Consider the following 20,564-nt stretch of genomic DNA (forward strand, 5'->3'; position numbering starts at 1 on the left):
CCTGGGTTCTAATCCTAGTTATGCCCTGGTCCTACTGTGTGTCCTTGGACAGGTCCCCTAATCAATCAATTGTATTTATTGAGCACTGTGTAGAGAGCACTGTGATAAGGGCTTGAGAGAGTACAGTATTAGAGTTGGTAGACACATTCGCTGCCCACAAGGAGCATACAGACTAGAGGCCGAAACAGGCTGTACTCTAAATAAATTACAGCTATGTACCTTAGTGCTGTGGGACTGAGGTGGACGGGCAACCACTGGAGGTTCTTGAGGAGTGGAGAAACATGGACTGAACATTTCTGTAGAAATATGATCCAGGCAGCAGTTTGAAATATGGATCTGTAGCCCATGAGGAGAAACAAGAGGCTGGGAGGTCAGCAAGGAGGCTGATGCAGTAATCAAGGCAGGATAGGACAACTACTCAGATCAACATAGTATCAGTTTGAATGGACAGGAAAGGGAAGATATTAACAATGTTGTGAATATTGAATTGACAGGATTTGGTGAGCAATTGAATATATGGGTTGAATGAGAGAGATAAATAGAGGAGAATCCCAAGGTTATGGATTTATGAGATGGGAAGAACCAGTTACTCTTATTTGACTCATCCAGGCACCAACACAATGCCCAACATTTATGATTTATGAGATGGGAAGGGTGGTGGGAAAGTCAGATGGAGGAAAGGGTTTGAGTAGGAAGATGAGTTCTGTTTCAAACATTTTAAGTTTGAGGGGTAGGCAGGGCATCCAAGTAGAGAGGAAAGAGGCAGGAGGAAGTAAGAGATTGCAAAGAAGAGACATCAGGGCTGGAAATACAGATTTGGGATCATCTACATATAGTAACTGAAGCTATGGGAATAAATGAGTTCTCCAAGGGGGTGGGGGAAGATGGAGAATAGAAGGGAAGTCAGGACTGAGTCTTGAGGAACTCCCACAATTAGAGGTTGGTAGGCAGAGAAGAAGCCCATGAAAGGTCACCTAGAATAAGGTAGGAGGAGAACCAGGAGAGGACGGTGCCACATAATCAAAGGTTGAATAATGTTTCCAAGAGAAGGAGTTGGTCCACAAGCATCGAAGGCAGCCGAAAGGTTGAGGAGGATTAGGATGGAGTAGAGGCCATTGGATTTGGCAAAAAGGAGTTCATTGATGACTTTTGAGAAGGCAGTTTTGGTGGCATGAAGGGGTGGAAGCCAGATTGAAGAGGGTCAAGGAGAGTAATGGTGGGGGAGGAATTCGAAACAGTGGGTGTAGACAACTCTCTCAAGGAGTCCGGAGAGGAATTAATTGTAGGATGGGGGTGGAGCAATAACTGGAGGGAGTTTTGGGGTCAAGGGAGGGTTTTTTTTTAGGATAGGGCATAAATGAGCATGTTTGAAAGAAATAGGGAAAAAAACATTGGAGAATGAATAGCTGAAGATGGCTGTCAGGGAGGGAAGAACTTGTCTGGGCTTCAGTTACCCCTTCTGTAAAATAGAGATAATACTCCCTCCCAGGAAACGATGCTGTAAAATGAGGTGTGACAGGACAAAGCTTTGAGTGCCATTCTCATTCAAGGGGTCGCTGATGCAGGAGAGGCTGTTCTCCAAAACCATATTTTCGCAAAATTTCCCCTATGACACACCAAATCTGGGGCTTGGTTTTTGATATGGACAGCCGGCAGGCAAGGCAGATAGCTTCTCCAATCTGCAGGCGGCAGGTAAATGCCAGGAAAGAGGCTGAGGCCATCAGCCAGGAGAATGGAGTTTGGTCTTGAAACTGAGGGAGAAACTCAGGCATTGCCTGTGGGGCAGGGATAGGGTGGAGGAGAACCGGCTTGGCATGGCTCTTCCTGCCCGCTCCTGGCAGGAACAAATATCCCGGTGGAAAAGGATGAGTGGGATGCAGGAACAGTGTCTGCAGATCAGACTGTTTGGTGATCCCATTGCAGTCTTTGGATTAGACAGGATATTATTTGTGGGAGAAAATGGTGGAGTGGGCCCTATCAATGCAGTTTTTGTTTTTTTTTCTCATCACCTTCCCTCTCTCTTCTTACCCCTCCGCAATCTAGCCTCTGGAATCAATTTTTTAGCTGGATTCCAAATGCCCACTCCCTGTGACAAGGAGTCTTCACAATATCTCACCTATTTAACCCATGCTGGCTCCTTCTAAGAACAGGGCTCTGGCCAATACCTCAGCAAGGAAATGAAATTGTCTTTCAAAGGCTAGGAGACACAGTCAGCGTTTTAAGAAGGATTTCCAATCTGTTTGTTCTGTAGTTGTGAAGATGCATCCTACTGACAAGGAATGAAATACAAGCAACCTCCCCAATTGATCAGTCATTCACCAATCAATAATACGAGATTGCAAATGCCTAAATAGAGTGTAATTAGGGGAGGCAGCTTGGACTAGTGGTTAGAGCACGGGCCTGGAAATCAGAAGGACCTGGGTCCTAATCCTGGCTCTACCACTTGTCTGTTGTGTGACCATGGGCAAGTCACTTCACTTCTGTGTGCCTCAGTGACCTCATCTGGAAAATAGGGAGTAGGACTGTCAGCCCCATGTGGGACCGGGACTGTACCCAACCTGATTACCCTGTGTCTACCCCAGCACTTAGAACAGTGCTTGACACATAGTAAGCTCTCAACTAATCCTAAAATAATAATAATAATAATAATAATAATAATAAACCCCTCAAGGGCAGGGAGCACGAATCTTGCTTCTGCTACACCTACTCCAGCTCTTAGTACAGTGCTTTGCACTCAGTCAGTGCTCAGTAAATAATAATGATGGCATTTATTAAGTGCTTATTACATGCAAAACACTGTTCTAAGTGCTGGGGAGGCTACAAGGTGATCAGGTTGTCCCTCATGGGGCTCACAGCCTTAATTCCCATTTTACAGATGAGGTAACTGAGACACAGAGAAATTAAGTGACTTGCCCAAAGTCACACAGCTGACAATTGGCGGAGCCGGGATTTGAACCCATGACCTCTGAATCCAAAGCCCGTTCTCTTTCCACTGAGCCACACTGCTTCAATGCCACCGAATGTTTTTTTTAATGGCATTTATTAAGCGCTTACTATGTGCAAAGCACTGTTCTAAGCGCTGGGGAGGTTACAAGGTGATCAGGTTGTCCCACGGGGGGCTCACAGTCTTAATCTCCATTTTACGGATGAGGTAACTGAGGCACAGAGAAGTGAAGTGACTTGCCCAAAGTCACACAGCTGACAATTGGCTGAGCTGGGATTTGAACCCGTGACCTCTGACTCCAAAGCTGGAAGTGCAGAAATCAGGGAATTTTCAGCCCTGGGGAAGGGAGGAAGGCACAGGGGCTGGACTCTTTTGGGATTTTTTTCCCCTCAATCCAGGCAGACAGGAGGAGAGTCTCTCTTGGAACTTTGCTTGACAGGACTTGTAGCCGTAACGGGCTACAGTCCCCTGTGGGTGACCTTGCTCGGCGGGGTAGTTGGCCTGGGCCAAGTCTTACTTTTGGCTGTGGCCAATCGAGTGCTTCTAACCGATTCTCCATCACCTCGCCCCCTCCTACCTCACCTCCCTTTTCTCCTTCTCCAGCCCAGCCCGCACCCTCCGCTCCTCCGCCGCTAATCTCCTCACCGTTAGGCCTCGTTCTGGCCTATCCCGCCATCGACCCCCGGCCCACGTCCTCCCCCGGGCCTGGAATGCCCTCCCTCTGCCCATCCGCCAAGCTAGCTCTCTTCCTCCCTTCAAGGCCCTGCTGAGAGCTCACCTCCTCCAGGAGGCCTTCCCACACTGAGCCCCTTCCTTCCTCTCCCCCTCGTCCCCCTCTCCATCCCCCCATCTTACCTCCTTCCCTACCCCACAACACCTGTATATATGTATATATGTTTGTACATATTTATTACTCTATTTATTCATTTATTTATTTATTTTACTTGTACATATCTATTCTATTTTATTTTGTTAGTATGTTTGGTTTTGTTCTCTGTCTCCCCTTTTAGACTGTGAGCCCACTGTTGGGTAGGGACTGTCTCTATATATTGCCAATTTGTACTTCCCAAGTGCTTAGTACAGTGCTCTGCACATAGTAAGCACTCAATAAATACGATTGATGATGATGATTGGACAGGAAACTCTTCTCCCCATGGCAGAGCACCAAGTCCAGTTTGCAATCTAGAGCAGCCAGTCCATCTGTGACAATGAGGGGCCATTTTCTGTTTAGCTGTTGCAGGCAAGGAAATACGAGTCCCATGAATTGTACCTGTCCTTTGCCTCTGGGGAGGCAAATTGCTTCCTCCTCCCCGTGTGAAGGGACGCTTCATGCCACAGAAATAAGGGTTGATGGCGGGTTCCCTTTTTCTAGTTTAATTATATGACAGTCATCCATCACGTACAACCTCTTGTAAATCCTCATGTCCCAAATCTCACATGGGGTAGTAAACAGGAAACTCCATTTGTACAAAGAGTAAAATCACTGGAATCTCTCTCTACCTCACACAGTCTCCCTCTCTGTGTGCCCCTTTGCCTCCTCCTCACTCTCTCTGCCTTGTTTTCTGTCTCTCTTTCCCTGTCATTCCCCTTCTCTATTGCTTTGTCTCTGCCTCACTCCATCTTTCACTCCCTCTATCTCTCTCTCCCCATCTTTGTCTCTCATCTCTGTCTTTGTCTCTCATTCTTCCTCACTCTTTCTCCTTCTTATGTAGATGGATGGATAAATAGGAGAGTTGAGAAGCAGTATGGTCTAGTGCATAAAGCATGAACCTGGAAGTTAGAAGCATCTGGGTTCTAATCCTGGCTCCGCCACTCTCCAGCTGTGCACCTTTGGAAAAGTCACTTCACTTCTCTGTGCCTCAGTTCCCTCATCAGCAAAATGGGGATTCAATTTCTGTTCTCCCTCTCGGGCTTTGGAGTCAGAGGTCATGGGTTCAAATCCCGGCTCCACCAATTGTCAGCTGTGTGACTTTGGGCAAGTCACTTAACTTCTTTGTGCCTCAGTTACCTCATCTGTAAAATGGGGATTAGGTCTGTGAGCCCCACGTGGGACAACCTGATCACTTTGAACCTCCCCAGTGCTTAGAACAGTGCTTTGCACATAGTAAGTGCTTAATAAATGCCATTATATATATATATATATATATATTTATATATATATACTTAGATTGTTAGCATTCATTCAGCCATATTTATTGAGCACTTACTGTGTGTAGAGCACTGTACTAAGCGCTTGGGAAGTACAAGTTGGCAACATATGGGACCTGATTATCCCGTATCTACTCCAGTGCTTAGTACAGTTGTTGGCCTATAGTACTGGCTTAACAAATACCACAATTATTACTATTATTGTTAAGAGTGTCAGGAGGGCTGCTACTGGAAGGAACATTACTCACATTGTCCACCCTGTTGTCCTGGCTCTCTGCTTCCTGGAATCGCACAAATGGCTTTATTTTTACTTCTCACAAAGCTAAGTCAATGACGTGTCACCTGAAACCCAACTGCAAAGCCACTGGTCTCCACATCAATAGCAGCAAAAACAATTTCTTCCTCTCTTCCTACCACCTTGGAATCACTAAGCAGAAGCCTGCCATGTCCAGAAAGAGCCTTCTAGTGAACAATTAGCCTGACAGTGAATGATGACTATGTGCGTGGGCACACAGAAACACAGACACACACACATACACACACCCACACCTCGGGTACCAAAGCCCTTCTGGAGTCTGTCTTGTAAATGGCCATGTGGGTCAACAACTGTCTTCTGTTTGTGTCTTCGTCAGTCTCTCCTAGGGAAATGGTCAGGGCGAGGGAGAGACTGTGTGATGCTCTCAAGCGGGTATGTCCTGTGTGGGTTGCATGCTACAGTCACATGACAATCTGAGAGTCGGGGGCTGCTCTGTGAAAATGATAATAATAACGATGTTTGTTAAGCGCTTACTATGGGCCAAGCACTGTTCTAAGCACTGGGTTAGATTCAAGGTAATCCGGTTGTCCCACGTGGGGCTCACAGTCTTAATCCCCATTTTACAGAGGAGGGAACTGAGACACAGAGAAGTGAAGTAGCTTTTCCAAGGTCAAACAGCAGGCAAGCGGTGGAGTCGGGATTAGAACCCACAACTTCTGACTCTCCCAAGCCCCTGCTCTTTCCACTAAGCCTCACTGCTTCTCCGACGATCCTCTTAGCAGTGCACTGTGTGCACTCTGAGGTTGAGGACTAGTGCATCAAAAGGAAAACATTGTGCAAGTTGGGCTTTGTAGACTTCTTCTGACCAATTGTGTGTGTGTGTGTGTGTGTGTGTGTGTGTGTGTGTGTTTGTGTGTGTGTGTTGGGGGGAGAGGGAGGTCAGTGGGCCCATGGCAGTGAGTGTGACTGGGGGCTAGGCCTCAGTGCAGTCAGCCTGAGTCCTTGGTTGGGGGGGACCATGACTGCGGGGTGCAGAGGAGAACACGCTGAAGTGCTAAGCGTGACTTTGGTGAAAGGCCCAGTCGCAGGGGCTTTTCCTCAAGGCTTAGTACAATGCTTTGAACTCAGTAATCCTTTGAAAAACCGTGTAACCTTGAGAAGCCGCGTGGCCTAAGGGAAAGAGCACAGGCCTAATAATAATAATGGCATTTATTAAGCGCTTACTATGTGCAAAGCACTGTTCTTAGCGCTGGGGAGGTTACAAGGTGATCAGGTTGCCCCACGGGGGGCTCACAGTCTTCATCCCCATTTTACAGATGAGGTAACTGAGGCCCAGAGAAGTGAAGTGACTTGCCCAAAGTCACACAGCTGACAAGTGGCGGAGCCGGGGTTTGAACTCATGACCTCTGACTCCAAAGCCCGGGCTCTTTCCACTGAGCCACGCTGCTTATTATGTGCAGAGAACTGTATTAAGTGCTTGGGAGAGTACAGCCTCTCTTCCATATGGGGCTCACAGTCCAAGTAGGAGGGAGAACAGGTATTTTATCCCCATTTTGCAGTTAAGGGAAGTGAGGCACAGAGAAGTGAAGAACTTGTACATATTTACTACTCTATTTTATTAATGATGTGCATTTAGCTATAATTCTATTTATTCTGACAGTTTTGACACCTGTCTACTTGTTTTGTTTTGTTGTCTGTCTCCCCCTTCTAGACTGTGAGCCCGTTGTTGGGTAGGGACCGTCTCTATATGTTGCTGACTTATACTTCCCAACCTGATTACCTTGAATCTAACCCAGTGCTTGGCCCATAGTAAGCGCTTAACAAACACCATTATTATTATTAGTACAGTGTTCTGCACACAGTAAGCGTTCAGTAAAATACAATTGAATGAATGAATGAATGAAGTGATTTGCCCAAAGTCACACAGCAGACAAGTAGCAGAGCTGGGATCAGAACTCACAACCTTCTGACTCCCAGGCACCATTATTATTAGTACAGTGCTCTGCACACAGTAAGCGCTCAATAAATACTATTGAAAGAATGAATGAAATGACTTGCCGAAGGTCACATAGCAGACAAGTGGCAGAGCTGGGATCTGAACCCATGACCTTCTGACTTCTGGGCACCATTATTATTAGTACAGTGTTCTGCACACAGTAAGCACTCAATAAATACGATTGATTGAATGAATGAATGAATGAATGAAATGACTTGCCCGAGGTCACACAGCAGGCAAGTGGCAGAGCTGGGATCAGAACCCACGACCTTCTGATTCCCAGGCACCATTATTATTAGTACAGTGTTCTGCACATAGTAAGCGCTCAATAAATACGATTGAATGAATGAATGAATGAAATGACTTGCCCGAGGTCACACAGCAGGCAAGTGGCAGAGCTGGAATCAGAACCCATGTCCTTCTGACTCCCAGGCACCATTATTATTAGTACAGTGTTCTGCACACAGTAAGTGCTCAATAAATACAATTGAATGAATGAAGTGACTTGCCCGAGGTCACACAGCAGGCAAGTGGCAGAGCTGGGATCAGAACCCACGACCTTCTAACTCCCAGGCACCATGCTGTATCCATTAGACCATGCTGCTTCTGTTTACCAACAGACCCAGGACTCCTCTCCTCTCGGATCATGAAGAAAGCATCCGAAGGAAGCATCTGGGCTTCCATGGTGGAGGTAAGGAGACTATCCAGGCAGACAGACAGGCACACGGATAATTCCCGGTCTATGGAGCTGAGGTTCTTGCTCTCTCCCCTCCCCACTCGGAATTACCAGGCAACACTGCCACCTACATCCCACAGGCTCACACAGATCCTGGCTGAGACTGAAAAAGAAACACCAAAGCAAAGGGAAAACTTTCACGGGTGCCTTTCCTCCAAAAAGGTTAAGGGGCTTCACAGTGCATTCTGAGATGGCTCTTGATATGCCATATTCCTCACTGCCACCTACATCCCACAGGCTCACACAGATCCTGGCTGAGCCTGAAAAAGAAACACCAAAGCAAAGGGAAAACTTTCACGGGTGCCTTTCCTCCAAAAAGGTTAAGGGGCTTGACAGTGCATTCTGAGATGGATCTTGCTATGCCATATTCCTCACTGCCACCTACATCCCACAGGCTCACACAGATCCTGGCTGAGACTGAAAAAGAAATACCGAAGCAAAGGGAGAACTTTCACAGGTGCCTTTCCTCCAAAAAGGTTAAGGGGCTTGACAGTGCATTTAGTCTTCCAGCTCTGTACTTTCCCAAGTGCTCAGTACAGTGTCCTGCACACAGTAAGCACTCAAATTCCATTGATTGATTATGATGATGATGAATCCTGCTGAGCCCTTTCGTGCAAGAGAGTTTGCAGTCAAAGCTGAAGAGATTTAAAGAACTTGGGGGAGATACTGAATGAGGTCAATGGGATTTTTTTTTCTGTGAAAAAGCTCTGGAGTTTCCTATGGTGTTTGAGCTGAATGTATGATGGTAGCAGAGGGAAGCAGGAAGGGGTTAGATTCCTCAGTGAGGTCTGTCCTGGTGGCCTAAGCTAGTCTGATTGGCTGTTTTGTTTTGTTTTGTTTTATGGTACTTGTCAAACGCTGTTCTAAGCGCTGGGATAGATACAAGTCAATTAGGTCAGACACAGTCCCTGCCCCACATTCAGCTCACAGTCATAAGTAGAAGAGAGAACAGGGATTAACTCCCCACTTGACATTTGAAGAAACTGAGGCCTGGAGAAGCGAAGTGACTTGCCCAAGGTCACACAGCAAACAGTTGGCAGAGTCAGGATTAGAACTGGGGTCCTCTGATTTTCAGGGCCGGGTTCTTTCCACTAGGTCACGCTGCTTCTCCAAAGATGGAGTTCTTCTCACTTGTGGGCAGGGAATGTTTCTGTTTATTGTTATATTGTACTCTCCCAAGCACTTAGTACAGTACTCTACACACAGTAAGCGCTCAAAAAAATCCCACTGATTGATTAAAAACCTCTGTTCCCCTCCTTGAGCAGCTCGCTCAGATCCCAGTCCCGGGAAGGCTGAGCTGGGTTGCCAACAGTCACTGAACACCTGCTGTATGGTTTCTCCCTTCCCGATTGCTTTGCCAGAAGGTCAAACGTATTAGAAAATCTGTTTGCAATCACTTGTTCTGGCTTGTCCCCACAGGGAAAATCTGTCTGAGACAATCCGGTGTGCCAAAGACGGGTAGGAGAGGGAGGGAGGAAAGAGCGGAAGGAGAGAGGGAGATGGTAGGTTCACTTCAGCCACGTTTAGGTTTGGTATTGTTGAAGCACTTGTTGTGTGTTAAGCCCTAGGATAATCAGTTCAAATACAGTCCCTGTCCCACCCTGGGCTTTGGCCTCCTGGTCAGAGGAAGGGCCTGGGAATCAGAAGGATTTGGGTTCTAATCCCAGCTCCACCACAAGTCTGTTGTTCGTGACCTTGGGCGAATCATTTCATCTGTAAAATGGGGATTAAGACGGGATGCCCCACATGGGACATGGATTGTGTCCAAACTGATTAGCTTGTATCTGCCCCAGTGCTTAGTAAAGTGTCTGGCACATAATAAGAACTTAACAAATACCACTTTTAAAAATGGAAATGTATAATTGTCGGTTATGGAAGGGGCACAGCTTGTTGATGCCTTTCCTCTCCCCCTCATCCCCCTCTCCATCCCCATCATTTTACCTCCTTCCCTTTCTCACAGCACCTGTATATATGTATATATGTTTGTACATATTTATTATTCTATTTTACTTGTACATATCTATTCTATTTATTTTATTTTGTTAGTATGTTTGGTTTTGTTCTCTGTCTCCCCCCTTTTAGACTGTGAGCCCACTGTTGGGTAGGGCCTGTCTCTATATGTTGCCAACTTGTACTTCCCAAGCGCTTAGTACAGTGCTTTGCACACAGTAAGCGCTCAATAAATACGATTGATTGATTGATTGGAAAGCCCCTCAAATCAATCAATCAATGATATTTATTGAGTGCTTACTATGTGGAGAGCACTGTACTAAGCGCTTGGGAGAGTACAATACAACAGAGTTAGCAGCCACATTCCCTGCCCATAACAAGCTTACAGTCTCGATGACCTGTTCTGTCTGAGCTTTGCCAGGCAGAAGACAAATCCCCCGATCGATGTGAGTCCTCAGAGTCTTGTAGTCTCCCAAGCGTGTAGTAGTAATAATAATGATAATTATAATAGTAGTGGTGGCATTTATTAAGCACTATGTGCAAAGCATGCTTAGTAGTAAATGCTCAAGAAATACGATTGAAGAACAAACCAAAATCATTTACAAAAATCACCCCACTAACTGGAAGCTCCTTGAGGGTAGGGATCCTGGCTAACTCTGTTGCATTCTCCCAAGTGCTGAGGGCTTCACGGAGTAAGCACTCCCTAGAATTAATGATTGATCTGTCAACTGGTCTCTGAGTCTGCAGGAGGATTGCAACCCAGAGAGTGCTCCTGTTCACCCTCTTTGTTCTCAGGCAGGGGGGCTCTTTCCACTCTGCTTTCAGAGAGAAGCTTTCTGGATGCCCCTCAGTTTGACCTTGTTTGCCAAATGTTCTTTTTTGCCCCCAGGTGCCCACCAGCTAGTCAGTTCTGAGTGAGCCAGGTGCAGGCTTATTTTCATCCCCACTGAGTGGGCCATTATTCCATGCTTTTATTCTGAGATGGCACCTATTATAAGGGCAGAAACGTTTTCAGAACATCAACCAAGATCCCGAGGGATTTCCCACGGCAGGGGCAAAACTTTAAAGCAGATATGTCCCTCTACAAAACTCCCACATCAATATAACTCACAAAGAAGACTCAGGAGCATTTCAGAGGGCAACAATAGACAGATTTGCTTTTCTCTTGTGCCTGTACATTCAGTATAAAACTCTCAAACTCTCTGAGACTACAGTCTGAGACCATTGGGTCAGTCAATATTTATTCTGCATCATCAGGGAGCTTCAAAGACATCAAGTAAAGAGTAGTTGTATTAATTTCTAGTTTCCCATTAAGATTCTATTGCTCTATTATTTAAGCTCCTACCCATTCTCATACTCACCCTTCCACCCTTTTTATCCACCTATCTGTAAATTGTTTTATGCCTGTCTCACTAGATTGTAAGCTCCTCTAGAGCAGGGATTGTCTTCTAGCTCTTTTGTACTCTCCCAAGCCCTTAGTACAGTGCTCTGCATGCAACAGGTGCTCAGTAAATGCAGTTGATTGGAGGTGGAAAATCACTGCTGCTTTTTGAAATATAGAACACTGTGAAGACTCCTTAAATTGTACTAGAGACATTTATAAATGATGGCAGCACAGAGAGTTGGCAGTGTTTGGTCAGTACAAGTAAAGAAGTGATTGATTGGGTTGCCAATTCAATTTCAGGCCTCCGTGGTCAGTCTGCTGGCAAAGAGCAATATCTGTATATTGCTGCATACACTAACTGGAATTTGGAAGGAGCCTGTCTATTTCTATTGGTAGGAAGAAGAATGAAGGATACAAGCATTCATTCATTCCTCATCTATTGTGCACCTATGGAGCACTGTACTGGACGCCTACTGTGTGTAGACCATTGGATTGAGTGCCTTTTGAGTGCACAGCCCTATATTGCACTTTGGAAGTACAGACCTGGTCCCTGCCTCTGTGGAGTTTGCAATGCAGTAGTAGCAGTAGAAATTATTGAGTTCTTACTTCAAAGCAATCCATCAATGGTATTTTTTGAGTGCTTACTATGCGCAGAGCACTGTATTAAACACTTGGTAGAACCCAATACAACAGAATTAGCAGACATGTCCCCCGCCCGCAACAAGCTCACAGTCCAGAGGGGAAGTCAGACATTAAAATAAATAAATAATTTAAAGATGTATACATAGGTGCTGTGAGCCCCTTCTAGACTGTGAGCCCGCTGTTGGGTAGGGACTGTCTCTATATGTTGCCAACTTGTACTTTCCAAGCGCTTAGTACAGTGCTCTGCACACAGTAAGCGCTCAATAAATACGATTGAATGAATGAATTAATGCTGTGAAATGGTGCAGTATATAAGATGCTTAGGAAGAACGAAGTCAAGAAATGACATGTTCCCTGCCCAAAGGGAGTTTACATGCTGATGAGGGAGATGGATATAAAAATTACTTACAACCCATACAGCAAAATATATGTGTGTTTATATCTATCTATCTATCTGCTTATATATATAAGCCTCTCTCAGGATCACACCTGGAGAGTTTCCAGTACTCTACCAGTTTCAGCTACAGGTGGGAGAGTCAAGCAGAGACATATCCACTCCACACTAGCTTGGGCAGTGGCTAAGTAGTGGAAGACAAACTGCCGCAAGTCAAAACTCACCTGTGCTGGGCAGCAGCGACATGGGAAAGAGTCGAGGGTTGAGACTCAAGTTTACTATGTGGAAAGAGGCAGTGGTAAACCACTTCCATATTTTTACCAAGAAAACTCTCTGGATACACTACCAGAACGAATGCAGACGGAGGTGGGGCATTCTGGAAGAGATGTGTCCATGGCGTCACTATGGGTTGGAGATGACTCGACAACATAAGACAAATATATATCGCTAAAGAGAGAAGCAGCGTGGACTAGTGGATAGAGTACTGGCCTGGGAATCAGAAGGACTTGGGTTCTAATCCCAGCTCCACCACTTTTCTCCTGTGTGACCATGGGCCCGGGCATGACCATGGGCATGACCACTTCATTCCCTGTGTCTCAGTTCCCTCATCTGTAAAATGGGGATTAAGACTGTGAGACCCATGTGGGACAGGGACTGTGGCCAACCCTATTTCCTTGTGTTGACCCCAGTGCTTAGTACATTGCCTGGAATGTAGTAAGTGCTTAACAAATGCCACAGTTATTATTGTTAAATAGAGTGTGAAAGATTCAAAGATAGTTTTCATCTTAATGAAATTTCTCTGAGCACAAGGGTGATTTCTCTGGATTTTTAATAATGGTATTTATTAAGCATTTACTTTGTGTCAAGCACTTTTCTGAGCACTGGGGTAGGTACATGTTAATCAGTTCTGACACATTCCCTTTCCCACACAGGGCTCACAGTCTAAGTAGGAGGAAAACCAGGTATTGACTATCCATTTTTGTAATAGATGAGGAAACGGAGGCACAGAGAAGTTGAGTGACTTGCCCAAAGTCACACAGCAGGTAAATGGCAGAGCTGAGTTTAGAACCCAGGTTCTCTGTCCCCCGAGTCCGGGCTCTTTCCGCTAGGCCTCACATCTCCCCCAAATCGAATTTGGACCCCTCACTTTCTCAACGGCTACAGATTCGTACCTGCATAAGCTCACACCACTAGTGTTTTGCCGGTAGGATCCCAACAGATTAGATTCAGACAAACTTTTGCCACTGGCCCCCGGCGGGTTGGCAAGGAGGCTGAAAAGCTTCTGCTGTCTGTAAGCATCCTGCACCTTGCTGATTTTCTTCCTTTGATTGTAGGAAAAAAGTGCTGGAGACTCCTCCAGCTCTCTGCTGAGGTGGGACCTTTAGTAACAATAATTACGGTATTTGTTAAGTATGCATTGTGTTCCACGTGCTGTACTAAGTCCTGGAGCTTATTGGACCCAGTCTCTGTCCCTGTAATTGAATGCATATAGCTGTTCTCTGTATTTAAAGAAGTTGTCTCTGATGGTAAGGTTCACTCTGGCATACTAACTCTCGGCTTCAAGGCCGTCCATCACCTCGCCCCCTCCTACCTCACCTCCCTTCTTTCCTTCTCCAGCCCAGCCCGCACCCTCCGCTCCTCTGCCGCTACTAACCTCCTCACTGTGCCTCGTTCTCACCTGTCCCGCCGTCGACCCCTGGCCCACGTCCTCCCCCTGGCCTGGAATGCCCTCCCTCTGCCCATCTGCCAAGCTAGCTCTCTTCCTCCCTTCAAAGCCTTACTGAGAGCTCACCTCCTCCAGGAGGCCTTCCCACACTGAGCCCCATCCTTCCTCTCCCCCTTCTCCCCCTCCCCATCCTTCTCGCCTTACCTCCTTCCCTTCCCCACAGCACCTGTATATATGTTTGTACATATTTATTACTCCATTTTACTTGTACATATTTATTCTATTTATTTTACTTTGTTACTATGTTTTGTTGTCTGTCTCCCCCTTCTAGACTGTGAACCTGCTGTTGGGTAGGGACCGTCTCTATATGTTGCCAACTTGTACTTCCCAAGCGCTTAGTACAGTGCTCTGCACACAGTAAGTACTCAATAAATAGGATTGAATGAATGAATGAACGTGTGCATGTGTGGCTGTGTATTGGGCAATCAGAGAGGTTGTCCTTTGTGGTGGTGGTGGAGTGCTTACTATTAGAAGCGCCTGGTGCTCTTTTCTCTTTGGCTTCCTCACCTACCTTTCCCTCCAGAGCTTTTGCTCAGAGAACCACTCCCTTCTCCATGGCATTGTGCCATTCTGGTGAATCCTCAGCCACTGACTCTGAGTTTTCAGCTGGTGGCAGCATTGTCTGAGTCTTTGGTTCACCAAGTCCTTAAAAAGTTTCTTCTGCCTTGCTTGCTTTCGGTTTCCAAGTAACGGAACGTACAAATGGATAACGTATACCCAAGTGCTCGGGGTAGGTGTAAATACGTGTATAAGTGGTGAAAGTGGCAGAGGTGGCTGAGGGTTTAGATAACTCAGAGTGCTGGGAAATTAATTGGAAAGACTTGGATTTTAGGAGGGCTTTGAATGTGGGGAGGACCAGGGTGTGTCAGATTTGGGGATGGATCCAGGAACCCCAGCAAACAATAATTGTGGTATTTAAGTGCTTACAAAGTGCCAGGCACTATACTAAGCGTGGCGGTAGATAAAAGACAGTTAGGTCGGACAGGATTCCTGTCCCACATGGAGCGCACAGTCTAAGTAGGAGGGAGAGCAGGTATTGAATTCCCATTGAATTTCCTCAGTTGAGGAATCAATCAATCAATCATATTTATTGAGCGCTTACTGTGTGCAGAGCACTGTACTAAGTGCTTGGGAAGTACAAGGTGGCAACATATAGAGACAGTCCCTACCCAACAGTGGGCTCACAGTCTAAAAGGGGGAGACAGAGAACAAAACCAAACATACTAACAAAATAAAATAAATAGAATAGATATGTACAAGTAAAATAAATTGAGTAATAAATATGTACAAACATATACATATATACAGGTGCTGTGGGGAAGGGAAGGAGGTAAGACGGGGGGATGGAGAGGGGGACGAGGGGGAGAGGAAGGAAGGGGCTCAGTCTGGGAAGGCCTCCTGGAAACGGAGGCATAGAGAAAGTAAGTGATTGCCCAAGTCCAAACAGCAAGCAGGTTGTGGAGCTCGGATTAGAACCCAAATCCCCTGAGTCCCAGGCCCCGATCTTCCCATTAGGCCACAAGGCAGGAACTGCCATTCACCTCAGCCAAGTCCAGACTGTTTCCGTGTGGCACCTGGCCCAGTGGTTCTGGAGGATTCCGAAGGAGTCATGCCAATGGGAGTGCCACCCTCTGGGTAAGGTGTTTTCATGTCTCTCACCACTTCCTCCCCTTTCAGCCACTTACAGTCTGGGTGTATTGAATCCCACTTCCCTATCCCACCCAGTCTGGCCCGAGGCTCCTCACAGATGTTTGTTGTGCTGCTTTTGTGTTTGATGGAGGCGAGTCTGGTGCCGTGGCTAGGCCCATTATGCACGGTTCATGCAGCCTGGCATGGCACCAGTGCTTGGTCCCAAACCATTCGGCCACCCTGGGTTTGTTCCTTGCCTGGGACGTAGGCTTCGTAAATGCTCATCTAAAACTACAAGAGTTTCCTTTAATTCCTACCTTTTATTTACGCAGGGCGTAAGTTCTTGTTCAATTTTCAGGAACTGTGACGTTGTATCAGTGTAGTTAAGTTGTGAGGGATTCAGTATAGAATAATAAATAATAAAAATGACGATTAAGCACTTACTATGTGCTGAGCACTGGGATAGATACAAGGTAGATAAAATCCCTGTCCAACTTGGGCTTCTCAGTCTGAGATGTGGGGGAGAGCAAAACATATAACAAAACATAGAGAAGCGGCGTGGCTCAGTGGAAAGAGCCCGGGCTTTGGAGTCAGAGGTCATGGGTTCAAATCCTGGCTCCGCCAACTGTCAGCTGTGTGACTTTGGGCAAGTCACTTAACTTCTCTGGGCCTCAGTTCCCTCATCTGTAAAATGGGGAGTAATACTGTGAGCTCCACGTGGGACAACCTGATCACCTTGAAACCTCCCCAGCGCTTAGAACAGTGCTTTGCACATAGTAAGCACTTAATAAATGCCATTATTATTATTATTATAATCATCATCATCTTTATGGAGTGTTTACTCTGTGCAGAGCACTGAACTAGGAAGATGGGGGAATATAATCAAATTAGTAGACACAATCCTGCAGTTTAGTAGGGGATTCAGACAGCAGCATAACTTTTAGCGAAGCAACGTGGCCTAGTGGACATAGCCTGGGCCTGGGAATTAGAGGACTGGGATTCTAATCGTGGCTCCACCATGAACCTGCTGTGTAACCTTGGGCAAGTCACTTGATTTCTCTGTTCCTCAGTTCCCTGCAAAATGGGAATTCAATACCTGTTCTCCCTCCTACTTGACTGTCAGCCCCGTGTGGGACTGATTATCTTGTCAGCGCTTAGTACAGTGCTTGGCACACAGTAAGTGCTTAATAAATACCATGTTATTAGTATTATAATTTGCATTTTGGAGGAAGAAGGAAAAGAGAATATGGGCATGTTAGTGCATAAGGGATAGAGTCTGTAGATATGCACATAAACGCTACAGGTGAAACCACCCCCCTTTTACAGATGGGGAAACGGGGGCAAAGAAAAGTTGAATGATTTGCCCATGATCACCTAAGGGGCCAGTAGGAGAACTGGAGCTACAATTTGGTCTCTTGACAACCAGTGCTGGGCTCTCTCCACTAGACCATGTTGCCTTCCACTGACATTCATTTAACTCGGCCAGTTTAAAGTAGAATCTGACTGAAGCAGTGGGATTGAGTAGATTGGCTTCTTGGTCCAACATCCAATTCTCCAAGTCTAAGATCCCCGGAATCACATTTCTTGTCAGAGATTGAGTGAAAACCACATCCAACCAAAAATGAAAACACAGCTAAAAGGGCATGGAGAACCCCACAAGTGAGGCATCCAGTTGCCCAGTTGCTGTGTGAGTTAATGCTACAACAGAAGCAAGACATACAATCCTACCCTGAAAGTGCTTTCAGTCTAATGCAGAGGAACAGACAAGCAAAAATCATGTACGAAGAGTACAGCTAGGAGAATAGAAAGAGAAGTAGTTCAACAATCTCAGGGACAGGGACTGTGTCTGAACTGATTACCTTGTAGCTACCCTAGGGCTTAGTACAGTTACTTAATAAATACTAAGTACCATTTTAAAAATTATTATTACTATTTTTATGGTATTTGTTAAGTTCTTTCTATGTGCCAGGCACTGTACTAAGCACTGGGATAGATACAAGCTGTCCCATGTGAGGTTCACAATCTTAATTTTGCAGATGAGGTAACTGAGGCCCAGAGAAGTTAAGTGCTTAAGGCCACTCAGCAGACTCTTCTAGACTGTGAGCCTGTTGTTGGGTAGGGACCGTCTCTATATGTTGCCAACTTATACTTCCCAAGCGCTTAGTACAGTGTTCTGCACACAGTAAGCACTCAATAAATGTGATTGATTGAATGAATAGTGGCAGTGTCAGGATTAGAAGCCAGGTCCTCCTGACTCCCAGGGCTGTGCTCTATCCAGTAGGCCGTACTGCTTCTCATTGCAGGGGCTGTCACACAGGAAAGAAAGAATTCACCTAACGTTATATTCCTTTCTAATTTCCTTGCCAATCAATCAATCAATCAATGGTATTTATTGAGCACTTAATATTTGCAGAGCACTGTACTAAGTGCTTGGGAGAGTACACTACAACAGGGTTAGGAGATATTGTTCGCTTCGTTTGGGACATTAACTTACTGACTTCAGACCAAGAAATTACTTTGCTTTTCAGTTGTGGGGGGGAAGAAGGTGTAGATGAAGAGAGGCAAAGTAGGGTGAAAACCAACTGTAATCCCTCAATGATGGAAATAATTTACCATTTACATATCTAGAGAAGATGATTTTTTATTTCAAAAAAAAATGAATGAATCATCCTAGAGAGAAGCAGCGTGGCTCAGTGGAAAGAGCCCGGGCTTTGGAGTCAGAGGTCATGGGTTCGAATCCCGGCTCCACCACATGTCTGCTGTGTGACCTGGGGCAAGTCACTTCACTTCTCTGAGCCTCAGTTACCTCATCTGTAAAATGGGGATTAAGACTGTGAGCCCCCCGTGGGACAACCTGATCACTTTGTAGCCCCCCCCAGCGCTTAGTACAATGCTTTGCACATAGTAAGCGCTTAACAAATGCCAACATTATTATTATTATTATTATTACTGATCACTGGGAAAAGGCAACTTGGGAAAGTTAGAGACGGGTTGAAAGTTAGAGACGGGTTGCTTTGCTCCTGGTAAAATATAACTCAGTTTCCAAGATACTTTCCCCTGGGTGGTATCACTTTAAAAGGAAAAACCAATCTGGGCACTTTCTGAACAGTGAAATTTCCCATCTCCACCCACTTCATTTAACAACTCATGGAAACGCCCAGGGCTTTTGTGCTCCTCCGGGAAGGGGATGAGAATGCTGTTATAGACTTGGGACCCCCTCGAAGCCACGGCACACTTTTCAGAGCAATTCCTGCAGCCCCAGAAATTTTGGGATTTTTTAATTTGCTTTTCAGAGAAAATGGATTTCCAAAAACGTGGATTAATTGGTCAGTCAAGTAAGTTAAAGTGGATGGTATATGTGTTTGGGGGGCAGGAGGAAGGTGGTAGACAGGTGACAGGTGAGTGGGGAGGTGGGAGAGATAGGGATTGATGTCATTGAGCAGCTGGATGCTGATAATGAGGGTTTGGTCATTCCTTTTTCAGAAAGACTAGAATAGCAAAACTCCTTAGTGTCTTCAGGTGGTGGGTCTAACATTTTAAACCTGAGGTCAGCACCATCTCCTTTGGCAGTTACAGAAAATCAATTTGGTTTCCTTGATGAGGTGACGAGGTCTGAGGATCGAAACCAAGATGGTGGGGGTTCAGGTAGGGTTGGGATGTAGTGCTTGACTGTGACTAAAGGCGCGTCCCAGGTCGGCCCCAGGAACAGTCACCGGTCATCTGTCCCAAGGACATTCTGTGCCAATTGCTGAGTTCGGGCCAGACAATGCTGCTTTGATTCAAGCTGGTACAAAAGAGGAGGGTTTGGAGTCATTCCTGGCTTGCCCACAATCCCTGCCTTTGATGCAGGGAGCCACTGGTTGGGATGGGGACCACCTCCTCCGGTTACTGCAGGGACCGGTTTTTCAGCCACCGGCTATGGGGCTGGTGAGAGAGAGAGAGAGAAAGAGAGAGAGCCTGACGTCTCAGTGGCTGGAGGATCGGGCCGGCATGGGGAGAAGGTAAAATGCCAATAACTTTGGAATAAGGGAAGCAGCCTGGCAGAGTGGACAGAGCACGGCCCTGGGAATCAGAAAGTCATGGGTTCTAATCCCCGCTCTGCCACTTGTCTGCTGTGTGGCTTTTGGCAAGTCACTTCATTTCTCAGTGCCTCAGTTACCTCATCTATAAAATGGGGATTGAGCCCCACACGGGACAGGGACTGTGTCCAACCTGATTTGCTTAGTACAGGGCGTGACACATAGTAAGTGTTTAAGAAATACCATTAGTATTATTATTATTACTATTATTACTCATGTGGGGACTCACCTTCATCTCTCTCTCTTGAGCACAGATTTCACCAGGCCTCTCTAGGACAGGACACAGTAATGACTCAAGAGGGAAGGGATTGGGGAGTTGAATGTTTCTGGGTCTTTATCTAGGACAAAGAAATGACATGACAGTGGGCTCAAAGAATAGACTGAAATGAGCCTGTGTGAATTCTGCCCAGCAACATTCGCCCCTTAATTGGAATGATCAATTATATTAATAATTTAGTATAAAGTAATAATTGTTTCACCGCCCATCTTTCCCACTAGATCAGAAGGTTCTTGAGAAATAGCATTCCCTAGTGGAAAGACCCTGGGCCTGGGAGTAAGAGGACCTGGGTTCTAATCCCGGCTCCACCACTTGTCTGCTATGTGACCTTGGTCAAGTCTTTTAACTTCTCTGTGCCTCAGTTACCTCATCTGTAAAATGGGGATTAAGACTGGAAGTCCTA

General features: G+C 46.0%; 1 protein-coding gene across 1 annotated transcript in view; it reads left to right on the forward strand.

Annotated features, from left to right (window-relative positions):
* Window positions 1-19,070: 19,070 nt before the first annotated feature.
* Window positions 19,071-20,564, forward strand: part of LOC119948824 (glutamate decarboxylase 1-like) — a 29,599-nt gene continuing 28,105 nt past the window's right edge. Inside the window, exon 1 of the mRNA XM_038770327.1 lies at window positions 19,071-19,140. Coding sequence (XP_038626255.1) covers window positions 19,104-19,140 — 37 coding nt within the window. The 5' untranslated portion in view covers window positions 19,071-19,103. The remainder of the gene's footprint in view (window positions 19,141-20,564) is intronic.

This window comes from Tachyglossus aculeatus, chromosome X3 (genome assembly GCF_015852505.1).
Source record: "Tachyglossus aculeatus isolate mTacAcu1 chromosome X3, mTacAcu1.pri, whole genome shotgun sequence".
Classification (NCBI taxonomy): Eukaryota; Metazoa; Chordata; class Mammalia; order Monotremata; family Tachyglossidae; genus Tachyglossus; species Tachyglossus aculeatus.